The sequence below is a fragment of the Amblyraja radiata genome, chromosome 17 (assembly GCF_010909765.2).
Source record: "Amblyraja radiata isolate CabotCenter1 chromosome 17, sAmbRad1.1.pri, whole genome shotgun sequence".
Classification (NCBI taxonomy): Eukaryota; Metazoa; Chordata; class Chondrichthyes; order Rajiformes; family Rajidae; genus Amblyraja; species Amblyraja radiata.
The window spans coordinates 30240279-30258145 of record NC_045972.1 but is presented as its reverse complement, the minus strand read 5'-3'; the positions used below and the strand labels follow the sequence as shown (position 1 = coordinate 30258145).

At 45.5% G+C, this 17867-nt stretch overlaps 1 protein-coding gene across 16 annotated transcripts in view; it reads right to left on the bottom strand.

Annotated features, from left to right (window-relative positions):
• cnot1 (CCR4-NOT transcription complex subunit 1) overlaps positions 1-5479 on the bottom strand; it is a 159926-nt gene extending 154447 nt beyond the window's left edge. For 4 of the 16 annotated variants that reach the window (XM_033035986.1, XM_033035987.1, XM_033035989.1 and 1 more), the window contains exon 1: positions 4121-5061. In XM_033035986.1, coding sequence (XP_032891877.1) covers positions 4121-4222 — 102 coding nt within the window. In that variant the 5' untranslated portion in view covers positions 4223-5061. Of the gene's footprint in view, positions 1-4120; positions 5064-5430 lie in introns of those variants that run through there. The other 12 variants (XM_033035985.1, XM_033035988.1, XM_033035994.1 and 9 more) reach the window with 9 other exon arrangements.
• Between the last annotated feature and the right edge of the window lie 12388 nt (positions 5480-17867).

Genomic DNA, 17867 nt, shown 5'->3' with positions numbered 1-17867 from the left:
GGGTTGGGAAACTTTCATAGGACAACAGAAGGAAACAAAACGGGCAATACGGGCTGAAAAGATGAAGTACGAGGGAAAGCTGACCAGGAATATAAAGAAGGACAGTAAAAGCTTCTTTAGATATGTTAAGGGAAAAAGAGTAGCAAAGTCAAATGTGGGTCCCTTGAAGGCAGACACGGGTGAAATTATTGTGGGTAACAAGGAAATGGCAGAAGAGTTGGACAAGTACTTCGGATCTGTCTTCACTAAGACACAAAAATCTCCCAGATGTACTGGAGGACAGAGTATCTAAGGGGGTAGAGGAACTGAAATACATTTTCATTAGGCGAGAAAGAGTATTGGGTTGGCTAATGGGACTGAAGGATGAAAAATCCCCTGGGCCTGATGGTCTGCATCCCAGGGTCCTCAGGGAGGTGGCTATAGAAATAGTGGACGCATTGGTGATCATTTTCCAATGTTCAATAGATTCAGGATCAGTTCCTGTGGATTGGAGGATAGCTAATGTTATCCCACTTTTCAAGAAAGGAGCAGGAGAGAAAACAGGGAATTACAGACCAGTTAGCCTAACTTCGCTGGTGGGAAAGATGCTGGAGTCAATTATTAAAGAGGTAATAATGGGGCATTTGGATAGCAGGAAAAGGATTTGTCCAAGTCAACATGGATTTATGAAAGGGAAATCAGGCTTGACTAATCTTCTGGAATTTTTTGAGGATGTGACAAGTAAAATGGATGAAGCGGAGCCAGTGGATATAGTGTATCTAGACTTTCAGAAAGCCTTTGATAAGGTCCCGCACGGGAGACTGGTGGCTAAAATTAGAGCAGATGGTATTGGGGGTAGGGTGTTGACATGGATAGAAAAGTGGTTGGCAACCAGGAAGCAAAGAGTAGGAGTGAACGGGTCCTTTTCAGAATGGCAGGCAGTGGCAAGTGGAATGCCGCAAGGCTCGGTGTTGGGTACGCAACAGTTTATCATATATATTAATGATTTGGAAGAGGCAATTGGGAGCAACACTTGCAAGTTTGCAGATAACACAAAGCTAGGTGGCAGTGTGAACTGTGAAGAGGATGTTAGGAGGTTGCAGTGTGACTTGGACAGGTTGAGTGAGTGGGCAGATGCAGTATAATATAGATAAATGTGAGGTTATCCACTTTAGTGTCAAAAACAAGGTGGCAAATTATTATTTCAATGGGTTAGGTTAGGTAAGAGGGAGGTGCAGCGAGACCTGGGTGTCCTTGTACACCAGTCACTGAAAGTTGGCGTGCAGGTACAGCAGCCAGTGAAGAAAGCTAATGGAATGGTGGCCTTCATAACTAGAGGATTTCAGTATAGGAGTAAAGAGGTTCTTCTGCAGTTGTATAGGGCTCTGGTAAGACTACATCTGGAGTATTGTGTACAGTTTTGGTCTCCTAATTTGAGGAAGGACATCTTTGTGATTGAGGCAGTGCAGCGTAGTTTCACGAGATTGATCCCTGGGATGGCGAGACTGTCATATGAGGAAAGATTGAAAAGACTAGGCTTGAATTCACTGGAGTTCAGATGGATGGGGGGGGGGGGGGGGGAGGAATCTATTATAAAAGGACTGGACAAGCTTGATGCAGGAAAAATGTTCCCAATGTTGGGCGAATCCAGAACCAAGGCCCACAGTCTAAGAATAAAGAGGAGGCCATTTAAGACTGAGGTGAGAAAAAACCTTTTCACCCAGAGAGTTGTGAATTTGTGGAATTCCCTGCCACAGAGGGCAGTGGAGGCCAAATCACTGGATGGATTTAAGAGAGGGTTAGATAGAGCTTTAGGGGCCAGTGGAATCAAGGGATATAGGGAGAAGGCAGGCACAGGTTATTGATTGGGGACGTTCAGGTATGATCACAATGAATGGCGGTGCTGGCTCGAAGGGCTGAATGGCCTCCTCCTGCACCTATTTTCTATGTTTTCTATGAAATTGAGTATTCAATCCACAATGCCTAAAATACACTTGCTGTAAAAAGTGCAAGATTTACAATACTTCCCAGCACAGTATGTTTGTTATATAAACAGACTAGCCTTTTATTCCCTAATGTTTAGAAGATTGAGAGATAATCTCATTGACTCTTACAAAATTCTTGCAAGGTCAGAGTGCACAGGAGGAAATTTCCCTTAGCTGAGAATTCCAGAAATAGGGTCATAGTCTCATAATAAGAGGATGCCATTTCAGACTGATATGAGAAGTTTCTTCATTCCGAGTGGCAAGTCTATGGAATTCTTTATCCTAGAGGCTGCACAAGGCTAATCATTAAGTTAATGCAAACAAAAATTGATAATTTCTGAAGATTAGTGGAATCAAGAGATGTGCATGCATGAAAGAATGGGAGAGGTGGAAGCCTTGGCCTTGATGAATGGCTAACTAATTTAGACGAAAAAGGCGAATGCTTAAAACCTATTTTCTAATCATATTGCAGTACCTTTCCTCTCCCCAATTAAATTAAGTTTCCCAAAGATGCCATGTCACTTCGAATTATTACTAAAGTAAAACTGATAATACAGCACTCATGGGACTTTGGAAGTGCTGGACTGATTTTTCAGACTATTATATATTATTCCTATTAAAATCCATACACTTATTTCAGTTTTTAATGCACTGGTACATTTTCCAGTGAATCCATGAGTTTATATGGAGTAAAAAATTGAGTACACCAAGTAAAACACTCCAATCCCCAACTCCATCTACAAGTAAACCCGACCAATGGAGTTCTGGACCCAAATTTCAACTCCAGCTGTACACCCAGCCCACAATTCTGGTGTAGGCCGTACTCCAGACCCCCAGCTCTGGCTGCAAACCTCACTTACACTGTGGATTTTAGGGTCACATTCCAAACTAATGATATGGGTGCCACACCATCTGGATTTGCAAATAAAACTGATGCCAGATCATCAGAATGTTACTGTAATGTGCCACCAAAAACTATGTGACTACTATAACAGCGAAGAATTGCCATTTTTCTTAAATATAAAAAGCAGAATGATGAGCCATGATGGATCAAATTGTCTAATTCTGCTCCTATAACTTATGAACATGAATGACACCATTAATCAAAAATACTTCCCACACCTAAAAGGACCAAAACATGCCATAAAATCTGAAGTACATAAAGTTAACATGTGTAAATAGGTCACTAAAAGACAGTTCATCGCTGTGCACCAATAATTGATTACTACAAAGCATTTTGCTAATTCTCTTTCAAATCTCAATTCCACTTTTCTATTTATCTGTGAAAGAATGAAATTCACATTTTTCCAGTATAGATTCAAATTGTTGTCAAGACCTTTACCTTCCCTCCAATGGCTAATACAAGTGAGAAAGGCTCAACTTTTTGAGAAACGGGTGTACTTGGGAGTGAGTTTTCAGAATGATTTGCTTTTGTTGATCATCAGCTTATAAAAAGGAAAGCCTAAAACACTTAGAGAACTTTCCATTAATTTGAAATTAGGGCATGCATGTAAGTGTAAGGTATGAATACTTTTTAAACCAGAGTACTTCAAAGCTGGAAACTTAATGAGTAATTGCTAAGTTGCTCATTAATTTGCTTTTCTTGCAAACTTTCTATTCAAATAGAACAATATAAAACTTAAGATAAACACAAAACATCGCAAAGGGAATAAAAAAAAATATACATAGTAAACACACCAACTCCTTTCACTCCCTTCCCCCACTTTTTACTGATCCTTTATTAGGCCTCACTCTCGAATGAGTTAGTAACTCTCGTCGAGTTACAAGTATGTCGTTTCTCAAACTTACAACTTTTTCCCCCATCCCTTTCAACAACTAAATAACTAGTGAGAGCATTTTCTTTCCTTTCTAAGATTTGCTTTTAATACACTTTGTTTCCCCTTAGGCCTCAGACTTCACCATGTGAGCGTCTATTCGCCGATCTAGTTTCTCGTAGTTAAGGTATCAGAGAAAGATCAGATCACAAAACTGCCTTTCAGTCCATTGTTTTTAAGTTATTTTACAGTTTCTCCCCACTATCTCTCTCTCACACACACACATTGATACTCTCTCCTCTCGCTCTCTAATGGAGCAGGCCTCAGGCTTCCTGGGCCTCAAGTGCACAGTGCGCGAGAATCGTTTCATGGCAAACTCACATGAGAGATCTCCTGCTGGCTGGATTTGTAATTCTTCTTGGTCAGGTTGTCCACAAGGTAGCTGATTTGAGACAAGGCCAGCGATAACGAGTCAAGATTCATTGCTGGTCGGGGCGGTCAGCTGAGGAAAGCGGGAAATGGTCATTATTCCCCTTTCTTTTACTGGAAAAAGAATTTTTTTTCTTCTCGTTTCAGCGCTTTCCTCTCTCTTTCATAAATATATATAAAAACGATGGAGGAGGGAAGGGATCGCCTTCTGCTAAGTGTTCTCACGGGTGAATCCGGAGGCCCGATGGTCACTTCAGGAGTGTTTGCTCCGCTTCCGCTCCGGTTCCTCTCAGGCTTCGCCCCCCCCCGAGTCTGTCTGTCTTCGGCCTGTCCCCGGCTCTCGGCTCACTTTTCTCCTGCTGCCGCTGTTCCTCCTCCTCCTCCGTGTAGCCTGAACATGGCGCTGCCTTGCCGGTGGGATAAGAGAGAGGCCGAGATGGGGGGAGGGGGTGAATTGGGGAAGGGAGGGGAGGATGGCGGCGGGGAGGTCGGGGGAGAGGAGACGAGAGAGGAGGCGGCCTGGCCTGGCCTGGCTGCGTTTACTCGGGCTCTCGGCTCGCTTGCTCGCTCGGTCGGCGCGGCTGCAAATGGCGGCGGCAGCGGGGCCTCACTCACTGCGCCATCTTGGAACCACCGACAAACACAACAACAAAAAAAACAAAATTAAAAATTTCCTCAGAAAACTTTTTAGCGCCGGCCAGACACTTAAAAATAAAGATCCACTTAAATTTACTCTTTAAAAAAAAACCGATACCAGAAGAAAACAATCCCGAGCCCGCCGATTAGTCGCGCGATTAGTCGGGCGAGAGCGAGACTGCTCCGAGTTTTTTTTTGTTGATTGGGGAGGGGGTAAAGTTGAGGGTTTCCGGTCAGCGGGTTGAAGCGGAGAAGAGTTTTTTGGGGGGGGGGTTTATTTTTTTTGTTTAAGTTTCTTTTATTTCAGCAATAGTTTTTTAAACACCCCCTCTTTTCTCTCTCTCTATATATATATGATATATATAATTTATATATTTATATATATACGTATAACCAACAGTGCTGGTGGACGCGCCGCTCTCTACCCTCCAGCCCGCCGCCGCCGCCAGCACGCCAGCTTCAACCTTCCCCCTCCCCCGCTCCCCCCGCCGAATCCGCGCGCCCGCCGCAGTGGCACAGTCCAACGCTCGCTCGCGCTGCCCGGCGCTAACACCAAATCGTGCCTGCATGAATTATATATATATTTTATTTTACATTAAAATCCATTCACTTTGCCACAGACTCACATCCCTCATTCTCCTGCACATCACTTTGTTGTTTTGAAAAAGAGGGAGGGAGATCTCGCATCACGTGACATTTAATCAGCGTGGATTTTATTTTTAATTGTTGGAAAAGGGGACGAAATGACTGGCAAATAAATATACGGCCTTTGTGTTTGTCGTGGGGGTTTTTTTTAAGTGTGATCAAAATATAATGTGCAATTTTCTTTTAAAGATTCAAATGGTTGGTGCAAATTGTGGTCATGTGGCTGGGTCATGTGACCAGGCGGTGTCGCGGAGTTTTATGCCTTTAGTTCCAATTGTCGCTGGTGTGTGCACTTTGCACCAACAATGTACTCTCATCACAATGATCCCTTCCACTTTATCCAACACCTTCATTATTTGCTTCACTTTCACCCATAACGTGCAAATGTTGATCCATGGAAGAGCAATGGCATGGACTTCCATGGCATGGAGAAGTGTCTTACAGTCTGAAGAAGGGTCTCGACCCGAAACGTCGCCTTATTTTCATAGGTGCTGCCTCGCCCGCTGAGTTTCTCCAGCATTTTTGTCTACCTATGTGAATATTCACAATTAGTTTACTTTAGGGACACAACGTGGAAACAGGCCCCTCGGCCCGCCGAGTCCACGGCGACCATCGATCACCCGTTGTCATTTGGTCCATGTTATCCCCGCTTTCTCATCTCAGCTATTCCCTGTACACCAGGGGACATTTACAGAGTCCAATTAACCGACAAAACCACACGTCTTTGAGATGTGGGTGGAAACCGGAGCAAACCCACGCGGTCACAACCAAAGATCATAGAGCCTCCGCTCTATGATCTTTCGTCACAACATACAGACAGCACCCGAAGTCAGGATCGAACCCGGGTCCAGCGCTGTTAGGCTATTAACACTTATGATAAACACAAAACATCACAAAACATAGCTCCATCAGCTATTATTTAGATTATTTGACCAAATTTTATTTTAAATCATACAGCAGTACAACTTTAAAGCATAGGTTCTGCAATCATTTCAAGAGCTGAGATTTAACGCAGAGGTGAGAAAAGCTGCATTATATGGGCTATGCAGTCATAGAATATAGTACAGTGCAAGAACAGGCTCTTCGGCCCACAATATCTGTGCTGAACATGATGCCGACCATCTCTTATCTATCTGCACATAATCCATATCCCTTCATATTCACATGCGCATCGAACAACGTAAATGCCACTATCATATCTGCCTCCACCACCAACCCTGGCAGCGTGTTTCAGGCACTCAGCCACCCTCTGTAAAAACTTTACCCCGCACATCTTTAAACTTTGCCCCTCTCACCTTAAAGCTATGATCTTCATATTTAATATTTTCCACTTGGGAAAAAGGTTCTGCCTATCCTTTAAACTTATTCTTACAGTTAAATAAAAAAATAATTACATTAGTTCTTCATCTTATCTATGCTTATTGATCCCATGACTGTTATGCTTGTTGAACAAAAAGTTCAGGAGAATACGCCGAGGATACGGGAAGAACCAAGGTGTGTGACGGAGAGAAAGGGTGGAAATCGTGGAGTGCAGAAGACTCAGGTGGCTGTGCCCAATGAAAACAGGTACGCCCTCTTGGGAACTGTCCGGGGAGACAATGTTTCCAGTCCGAGTGGCGGACACGTCGGTGGCTCCAATCCTAGAGATGGGACTCGACCGGCGAGACCGACGTCAGGCAGAGCCCTAGTGGTGGGTGACTCCATTGTCCGAGGAGCGGACAGGAGATTCTGTGGCGGCAGACGAGATGCGAGGATGGTCTGTTGCCTCCCTGGTGCCAGGGTTCAGGATGTCACGAGCCAAATTCAGAACATCCTCGAGGGAGAAGGTGAACAGCCGGCAGTAGTTGTGCACGTAAGCACAAACGACATCGGGAAAAAGAGGAAGGAGGTTCCCCAACATGACTTCAGAGAGTTGGGAAGAAGACTGAAATGCCGGACTTCTAGGGTGGTTATCTCTGGATTGCTTCCAGTACCTCGTGCTAGTGAGGACAGGAACAGGGAGATAGGGGATCTGAATATGTTGCTGAAGGGCTGGAGCAGGGAGCAAGGATTTAGATTAGATTTATAGACCACTGGGATCTCTTCTGGGGTAGGGGTGACCTGTACAAAAGGGACGGGTTACACCTTAACTGGAGGGGGACCGACATTCTGGCAGACAGGTTTGCTAGGGCTACATGTGTGGGTTTAAACTAAATAGTGGGGGGGAGGGATTGACAAATTGGGCGTAGAAAGATGGAGTTGAAGGGGAAGTGGCTGCAGGAAAAATTACAAAAAATTCTCGGATTAATGGGAAGGAAAACTCGAGAATGGACAACAAAGTAAGGTCAGGGCCAATTGCGAGCGGTTTGAGGGGGGAAGTGAATGTGGAGGTCAAAGTGCTGTATATGAATGCACGAAGTATTAGGAATAAAGTGGACGAGCTTGAGGCTCAGTTAGAAACTGGCAAGTATGATGTTGTGGGAATTACTGAGACATGGCTGCAAGAGGGCCAGGGCTGGGAACTGAATATTCAAGGGTATACCTCCTATCGAAAAGATAGACAGGTGGGCAGAGGGGGTGGGGTTGCCCTGTTGGTGAGGAATGAAATTCAGTCCCTTGCAAGGGGTGACATTGAAACAGGAGATGTGGAGTCAGTATGGATAGAACTAAGGAATTGTAAGGGTAAAAATACCTTAATGGGACTAATCTACAGGCCCCCAAACAGTAGCCTGGACATAGGACGCAAGTTGAATCAGGAGTTAAAATTGGCATGTAGTAAAAGTAATGCTGTGGTTGTTATGGGAGATTTCAACATGCAGGTAGACTGGGAAAATCAGGTTGGTACTGGACCCCAAGATAGGGACTTTGTAGAGTGCCTTTGTGATGGATTCTTAGAACAGCTTGTATTGGAGCCTACCAGGGAGAAGGCAATTCTGGATTTAGTGTTATGTAATGAACCGGATTTGATAAAGGACCTAGAGGTTAATTAGCCATTAGGAGGCAGTGACCATAACATGGTCAGGTTTAATCTACAATTGGAGAGGGAGAAGAGTAGATCGGAGGTGTCAGTGTTGCAGTTGAATAAAGGTGACTATGGGGCCATGAGGGAGGAGCTGGCCAAAGTTGACTGGAAAGATACACTAGCAGGGATGACAGTGGAACAAGAATGGCAGGTGTTTCTAGGAATAATACAGAAGGTGCAGGACCAGTTCATTCCTAGGAGGAAGAAAGATTCCAAGGGGGGGAAAGGGACGACCATGGCTGACAAGGGACGTCAGGGACAGTATAAAAATTAAAGTGAAGAAGTACAACGTAGCAAAGATGAGCGGGAAGCAAGAGGATTGGGTAATGTTTAAAGTCCAACAGAAGATAATTAAAAAGACCAATGTTTTCCAATGTTCTATAGACTCAGGATCAGTTCCTGTGGATTGGAGGGTAGCTAATGTTATCCCACTTTTTAAGAAAGGCGGGAGAAAGAAAACGGAATTATACACCAGTTAGCCTGACATCGGTGGTGGGGAAGATGCTGGAGTCAATTATAAAAGATGAGATAGCCGAACATTTGGATAGCAGTAACAGGATCGGTCCGAGTCAGCATGGATTTACGAAGGGGAAATCATGCTCGACTAATCTTCTGGAATTTTTTGAAGATGTAACTAGGAAAATGGACAAGGGAGAGCCAGTGGATGTAGTGTACCTGGACTTTCAGAAAGCATTTGATAAGGTCCCACATAGGAGATCAGTGAGCAAAATTAGGGCACATGGTATTGGGGGTAGAGTGCTGACATGGATAGAGAAGTGGTTGGCAGACAGGAAACAAAGAGTAGGGATTAACGGGTCCCTTTCAGAATGGCAGGCAGTGACTAGTGGGGTACCGCAAGGCTTGGTGCTGGGACCGCAGCTATTTACAATATACATCAATGATTTTGATGAAGGGATTCAAAGTAACATTAGCAAATTTGCAGATGACACAAAGCTGGGTGGCTGTGTGAACTGTGAGGAGGATGCTATGAGAATGCAGGGTGACTTGGACAGGTTGGGGGTGTGGGCAGATGCATGGCAGATGAAGTTTAATGCAGATAAATGTGAGGTTATCCACTTTGGTAGCAAAAACAGGAAGGCAGATTACTATCTAAATGGCGTCAAGTTGGGAAAAAGAGAAGTACAATGGGATCTGGGGGTCCTTGTACATCAGTCTATGAAAGCAAGCATGCAGATACAGCAGGCAGTGAAGAAAGCAAATGGCATGTTGGCCTTTACAGGCACGGAACTCGCTATCAAAATATGGAGGGGACAGGGGGGACAGAATTTTTTGGCGGCCGCACGCGCATGCGCACATTCACACACACATGCGCAAGGCTTCGGAGGCTCAATCCAGCGCTAAATGCAGCTCAACTCTGCCTGTCTCGCCGGGTTAACCTCCAAGCCCTGCCTGGACTGACGGGATACCAGCGCAGCTTCTCCGTGCTGGCCATATTTCCCGCAAGCCCAGGCAGGTTAACCTGGCGGGACAGGCAGAGTTGAGCTGGGTTTAGCGCTGCTTCTCTGCGCTGGCTGTGGGCCTGGGGGTACAGCTCGCGTCTGACTCCCGACCTCTCTGGCCACCCATGGGGGGGAGGGGGGGCACTCGGGTGGGGACGGGACAGCGCCGGAGACCGGGCCGGGATCGATCCTGGCTGCATATGAGGCGCAGGTCTTGCCACGTTTCCCTCCACCAATCACCGCACTCTATCCTCAGTCCCACCTCCCCCTCCCCCACTCCTCCATCCTCCAATCATCGCGCTGAATCAACATGTCTCGCCCCCATTGCCTGCTGACCGACGTCTCTCTCTTCCAATCGGAGCCCTCGATCAGCAGTCCCACCTCCACTGTCTCGCGAAAGCGGAGATTTTAAAATCGGGATGACAAAAACTTGGGGGGGATGTCCCCCGCCTCTCAAAACATGGGGGGGGACGTGTCCCCTCTGCCCCCCCCCCCCCGGGTTTTCCGCCCCTGGGCCTTCATAGCAAGAAGAATTGAATATAGGAGCAAAGAGGTCCTTCTGCAGTTGTACAGAGCCCTATTGAGACCACACCTGGAGTATTGTGTGCAGTTTTCGTCCCCTGATTTGAGGAAGGACATTCTTGCTATTTAGGGAGTCCAGCGTAGGTTTACAAGGTTAATTCCCGGGATGGCGGGACTGTCATATGCTGAGAGAATGGAGCAGCTGGGCTTGTACACTCTGGAGTTTAGAAGGATGAGAGGGTATCTCATTGAAACATATAAGATTGTTAAGGGCTTGGACACGCTAGAGGCAGGAAACATGTTCCCGATGTTGGGGGAGACCAGAACCACTGGCCACAGATTAAGAATAAGGAGTAAGCCATTTAGAACGGAGACGAGGAAACACTTTTTCTCACAGAGAGCGGTGAGTCTGTGGAATTCTCTGCCTCAGAGGCCTGAGGAGGCAGGTTCTCTGGATGCTTTCAAGAGAGAGCTAGATAGGGCTCTTAGAAATAGTGGAGTCAGGGGATATGGGGAGAAAACAGGAACGGGGTACTGATTGGGAATGATCAGCCATGATCACATTGAATGGCGGTGCTGGCTCGAAGGGCCAAATGGCCTACTCCTGCACCTATTGTCTATTGTCTATTGAGAACGAAAAAGAAAGTGCTGAAGTAACTGCAAGCTCTGAAGGTGCATAAGTCACCTGGACCAGATGGACTACATCCCAGGGTTCTGAAAGAGGTAGCTGTTGAGATTGTGGAGGCATTAGTATTGATCTTTCAAGAATCACTAGAGTCAGGAATGGTTCAAGAGGTCTAGAAAATTGCAAATGTAACTCCACTGTTTAAGAAGGCATACAACATTATGAAAGGCCTAGGTAGAGTGGACGTGGAAAGCATGTTTCCAGTAAAGGGGGAATCTAGAACTAGAGGGCACATGCTCAGAATAAAAGGATGTATCTTGGCCTTTAGAATGAAGATGAGGATTTTTTTTATCCAGAGGGTGGTGAATCTGTGGAATTCATTGCCACAGACAACTGTGGGGGCCAAGACCTTGGCTATTTTTAAAGTGGAGATTGCTTGATTAGTAAGGGCGTCAAATGGGGTTGAAAGGGAAAAATAGATCAGCCGTGATTGAATGGCGGAGTAGACTCAATGAGCTGAATGGCTTAATTCGGCTCCTATATATTATGGTCTTATATTAAGTCAGCAGGTCAGGCAACATCGCTAGAGGACGTGGATAGATGACATTTTGGGTCCGGAAAGATGCCGACCTGAGATTCCAACATTTTATATTTTTGCATAAACAAGCATCTGCAGTTCCTTGTTTTTCCACCTTCTCGTGGGTTTTGTATTTGCAGTGGACCACCAGTCTTGCCAATTTGGGGATGGGGATAATTACTCTCTTTTTGAGTAAAGGGTTATTTTTTGCATAATGCAATACGTATAGTTGGCCTGATACCAATTTTAAGATTAAACTCCCTAGTTTGCACAGTGGATAAAGAATCTGTGCCACTTAAATTTGATAATTTTTAATCTTACATATTAAAAGCAATGTAAACTAGTCTCTATAACCTCTCCTCGATATAACCTTTTTTACTACAAGACACAAATAAAATGGTGCTTCTCCCTATAAAAAATATATATTCTTTTTTTGGGGATGGCACCAGCACTGAATATTGCAGGGGATCTAGCTGGTTATGTACAGCTGTAACAGGACTGCCCCCATATGCGTATACTAGCTGCCTTTGATAAAGGAAATTAATTTGTTAGCCTTTCAATAGTTCGCCATGAATATCTAACATGAACCTAAAAACGCTCTGCCAACCCAACTCCCCTCACCTGTATCCACTTGCCATGCTTTGTCTCTCTTTACCAGGTATCTTCCCACTAAAATCATTCTGAAGAAGGGTCCTAATCCAAAACGTCACCTGTCCATTCCCTCCACAAATGCTGCATGACCTGCTGAGTTTCACCAATATTTGCATTTTGTTCAAGATTCCAGCATCTGCAGTTCCTTGTATCTCAATTTCTCTGCACATCCAGTTTCTTACAATTTACCGGGTAATCTCTTCCTGCAGTCCAAATGGACAACCTCATACTTTTCTGCATTGAACTCAATCTGCTTTTTCTTCTCACTTCTTCAATCAATTCTGTTTTACAAAGTTTGATACCCTCCTCCATTATTTATTAACAAAATAGAATCTAAAAATCAGTACTACAGAAGGCCATTGAATCACCACAGGTTCTTAGACAATAGACAATAGGTGCTGGAGTTGGCCATTCGGCCCTTCGAACCATCACCGCCATTTAATGTGATCATGGCTGATCATCCCCAATCAGTACCCCGTTCCTGCCTTCTTCCCATATCCCCTGACTCCGCTATCTTTAAGCGCTCCATCTAGCTATCTCTTGAAAGTATCCAGAGAACCGGCCTCCACCGCCCTCTGAGGCAGAGAATTCCACAGATCTGACTAGATTTCTCTTGTTAGAGAAATCTAGTCAGTCCCATTTTCTTGTCTCGATAGTCCTGTAACTTAGTTGTTGAAACCCAGGCAACATTCTTTTTTACTAGAATGTTGCCTGGGTTTCAACAACTAAGTTACAGAGATAGGTTGAATAAGTTAGGTATTTATTCTCTGGAGCGCAGAAGGTTAAGGGGGGACTTGATAGAGGTCTTTAAAATGATGAGAGGGATAGACAGAGTTGATGTGATCAAGCTTTTCCCTTTGAGAATAGGGAAGATTCAAACAAGAGGACATGACTTCAGAATTAAGGGACAGATGTTTAGGGGTAACATGAGGGGGAACTTCTTTACTCAGAGAGTGGTAGCGGTGTGGAATGAGCTTCCAGTGGAAGTGGTGGCGGCAGGTTAGTTGGTATCATTTAAAAATAAATTGGATAGGCATATGGATGAGAAGGGAATGGAGGGTTATGGTATGAGTGCAGGCAGGTGGGACTAAGGGAAAAAAGTTGTTCGGCACGGACTTGTAGGGCCGAGATGGCCTGTTTCCGTGCTGTAATTGTTATATGGTTATATGGTTATCTGAAAATAATATCCTTTGAAAACTATAGTGAATTTCCATCCACCACATAGAGGCAGTGCATCATAACTAATGTACATTTTTGTTTTTTCATTACTGGATCTTTTCCCATTTTAAAAAAATGTGTCCTTTGTTCTTTCACCTCCCTGCTAATGGAAAAAAAGGTTCTCTCTATTTACTCAGGCTTTATCTGCCATGATTTTGCACACCTCTATAAAATGACCTCGCAATTGTAACCCTTGATTTGTTTTTATTGGCACCTATGCATCACTGATAAGGTGACTACTGTTGTCCTTGAGAAGGGGTTATTGAGTCACCTTGAAGAGCTGCAATCCGTCTGGTAAAGGTTCGCCCACAAAGTTTTTGGGTAGGGAAGTTGAGAATTTAGGAACAATTCAGTAGAGGAATCGTAATATAAACGTCATGCAATGTTGAGAAGACAGGGAAGGGGATTGGGAAAAGTTTAGAAACCGACGAAGTATGATAAAAAAATAATTAAAAATGGAGTGCAAGCTAATAAGAAGTAACAAAAAAAAAACTTTGACATGAACAGTAATATGGCTGCGAAGAAAACGTTGGTCCTTTAGGTTGACAGGAGGAAATTGAAAATGAGAAATCAGGACATGTGGGAGGAGAATAATTTTGTAATCACTAGACATAATGTCCTCAGCAACCCAATGGGACTAAATGCTAACAAGTCATCTGGTATCTGATAGCATGCATCTTTAGATTTTTATTTTAAAAAGTGGTTGCATGGGTTATAATCTTCCACAATTCCCTTGATTTCAGAAATGTTCTAGTAGATGAACAAACTACAAAGGTAAAGCATCAATTCCAAAGAGAATGACATTATAGATCAATTAACTGAAAATAAGAAAAAAAACTAGTGGGTGGATATTTAAAAAAATCACATACAATGAAACAGCAATCGTGTTCATTAAGTTTCTGGAAGATATAATGAGAAAGGACATAGTTAACCAGTAGATTTGTGCATTAGGATTTCTGCACATCCGAAAGGGACAATGTTTTGATCCATGGGGGAATTAAGCATTATGAGGATCTGGCAGGAAATTGGTGCTAACACCAAGAACAGATCAGCCATGATCTTAGATGATAGTGCAAGCTCCAGAGGAGAGGGAATGCCATGTGGTCTATTCCTTATTGATATGTCCTTATGGCTTAGAGGGGAATCAGCAGATGGTGGTTCTCCTTTGTGTCTCTTATCCTCTGGCATTACTATTAGTTTATTACTTGTGTTCTGAAATGCAGTGAAAAAACTTTGTTTTGTGTGCTATTAAGGCAGATCATACTGTATATATGAGTAGATCAGGTAGTGCAAAAGAAAGAACAGAGTACAGCTACAGAGAAATAACAGATTAAAACAAAAGTGCCACGACAAGGTAGATAAAATGATTGGAATATGAGATGTCCATTTAAGAATCTGATGACAAGAGGAAAGTAGCTGTTCTTGAATCTGGTGGTACTTGATTTCAATGTTTTGTATTTTCTGCCTAATAGGAGAGAGGAGAAGAAAGAATTACCAAGGTGTGAGTAGTCCTTGATTATATTGGTTGCTTTCCTGAGGCAGCATGTTGGTGGAGTTGATGGGGGAGAGTCTAGTATGTATGATGGAATGGCTGAGCTTGCAATTTCTTGCAGTTGCCAAATCAAGATGCGATGCATCTTGACAGGATGCTTTCTATATGGTATTTGTAGAAATTGGCTAAAGTCATTGGAAATATGCTGAAAATACATATCCTTCTGAGGATAGCAGACTTTGCAGGTTTCGGAGATACTGCCAACAGGTAACTTGCAATGCACTTTGTAGGTAGCACCTACTGTAGCCTGGTGTTCAAGTGGTGGAAGGAAGGAATGATCAGAATAGGTGCTTCTTTGTCCTTCATAATGTTTAATATTGTTGGAGTTGTGCTCATGCATACATTGAATTGAATTTCCTTTATTATCATTCAGACCTTTCAGTCTGAACAAAATTTCATGCCTGCAGTCATACATACAATAATAGACAACAGAACAGACAGTAAACACAAATTAACATCCACCACAGTGAGTCCACCAAGCACCTCCTCCCTGTGATGGAGGCAAAAATCTTAGGGCTGCAGTCTCTTCCCTCCTCTTCTCCCTCTGCGCTGAGGCGATACCCCACCGGGCGATGGTAAATCAGTCCCGCGGCTCACCGAGCTCCGCGAACGGGCCGGTTCAAACACCGCGGCCCGGGGTGGTCGAAGCTGCCGCCCTCCAGTCCAGCTGACGCAGCTGTTGACGACGTCGTCCACTGGCCCGCGGCTGAACCCCGGACTCAGGCCGCCGCCGCCAGAACGCCGTCTCAGCCACCGGAGCACCGTTCCAGCCCCGAGCCGGGTCGCCCTCATGTGAGCGTCTCAGCCCCGCGCCAGGCCGCCCTCATGGGAGCGCCGTTACCCTCGAGCTGGACCGCCCCGACGGGAGCGCCGTTACCCTCGAACTGGGCCGCCCCGACGGGAGCGCCGTTACCCTCGAGCTGGGCTGCCCTGACAGGAGCGCCGTTTCCCTCGAACTGGGCCGCCCCGACGGGAGCGCCGTTCCACCCTCGAGCTGGGCCGCCCCGAAGGGAACGCCGTTCCACCCTCGAGCTGGGCCGCCCCGACGGGAGTGTCTCAGCCCCTCGCCAGGCCGCCCTCACGGGAGCGTCACAGCCCCTCACGGGAGCGCCGTTCCAGCCCCGAGCTGGGCCGCCCTCACGGGAGCGAGCCCAGGGTGAGTCCTGACAGGCTGCCTCCGGAGCCTCGAGGTCGCCAGCTCCGCCATTAGGCCTCAGCGCAGACGGAGGCAGAGAAGGGGGATACGACAAGAAAGTCGCATTCCCCCGAACAGATGGAGAGTATTCAGCTCCAACTCCAGGTTCAGCTCCAACTCGATAATCAAGTTTGCTGATGACACTGTGGTGGTGGGCCTGATCTCAGACAACGGGAGGAGGTGGCTGATCTGGCGCTCTGGTGTCAGGAAAACAGCCTCCTCTTGAACATCAAAAAACGAAGGAGCTGATCGTGGACTATAGGAGGGCACATCATCTGAGGACGTACACACCATTGAGGATAAATGGGGATACTGTGGATAGGGTGAGCTGTTTTAAATACCTGGGAGTCCACATCTCTGAGGATATGACATGGACATCACACGCTGCAGCGCTCGTGAGTAAGGCAAGACAGCGCCTTTACCACCTCAAGCAATTGAGGAAATTCTGAGTGTCTCTGACGATCCTCCGGTGCTTACATAGAAACATAGAAATTAGGTGCAGGAGTAGGCCATTCGGCCCTTCGAGCCTGCACCGCCATTCAATATGATCATGGCTGATCATCCAACTCAGTATCCCGTACCTGCCTTCTCTCCATACCCTCTGATCCCCTTAGCCACAAGGGCCACATCTAACTCCCTCTTAAATATAGCCAATGAACTGGCCTCGACTACCCATATTGCTTCTACTCAGTGGCTGTGGAAAGCATCTTGTCTGGAAATATCACGATTCGGTTTGGGAACTGCTCTGCCCAGGACCTGCCCAGGACAAGAAGGCTCTGCAGAGAGTAGTGCGTTCGGCCTGGGAACTTCACTCTGCAGGAACTATACATCAGAAGATGCAACTCCAGAGCCAATAAGATCATGGGAGACCCCTTCCACCCCTGCAACGGACTGTTCCAGCTGCTACGGTCAGGCAAACGCCTCCGTTGCCATGCTGTGAGAATGGAGAGGTTGAAAAGGAGTTTCTTCATGAGTCATGAAAAAATCCTACAATGATGCCCTGCGGCTGGGCCAACCATGTACCTTCTGCGTGAGGAACAACTATCCATTAGTGTGTTTTTAAATTGATTTCCATTAATACCCATTTTACCTGGACTCCTTGGCACCACACTCAATCAATTGCTGCCTTGATGTCGTAGTATCTTTCATCTTCGTTGCATCTCACCTTTGGAATTCCACTGGGAGCACCACCAGCTATGGGTTCTCCTCCAAGTTAGTGTCCTTTAGGATTAGGGCAGGTTGTGATGGCCAGCTGTCTCTAGGATTGAGAGGGGCTGCCTCTACAGTTATTGGGGTTGAGCTGCCTGAAGGGTTGGGGGGGGGGTCAGGTTAACCTCTAGGATTGGGTAGGCAGAGCTTTTTCCTCTCATCTTTTGACCATATTGCAACTCCAGGATTGAGATAGTGAGGCCTGTTCTGGGGTTGGGCTGGGATTATGTTTGGGCTGCCTCATGTAATGGGGCATTTGAGCTATCTTAAGAATTGAGATGGCCCATCAGTCTCTACAATTTATGTGAGATGACTTTCTAAAAGTCCAAAAAGTTTGGGGAGCCTCTAGAATTGGAAGGGTTGTTTACCTCACTCATGGTATGTCTGTAATTCCTAGTGCTGGGCAAA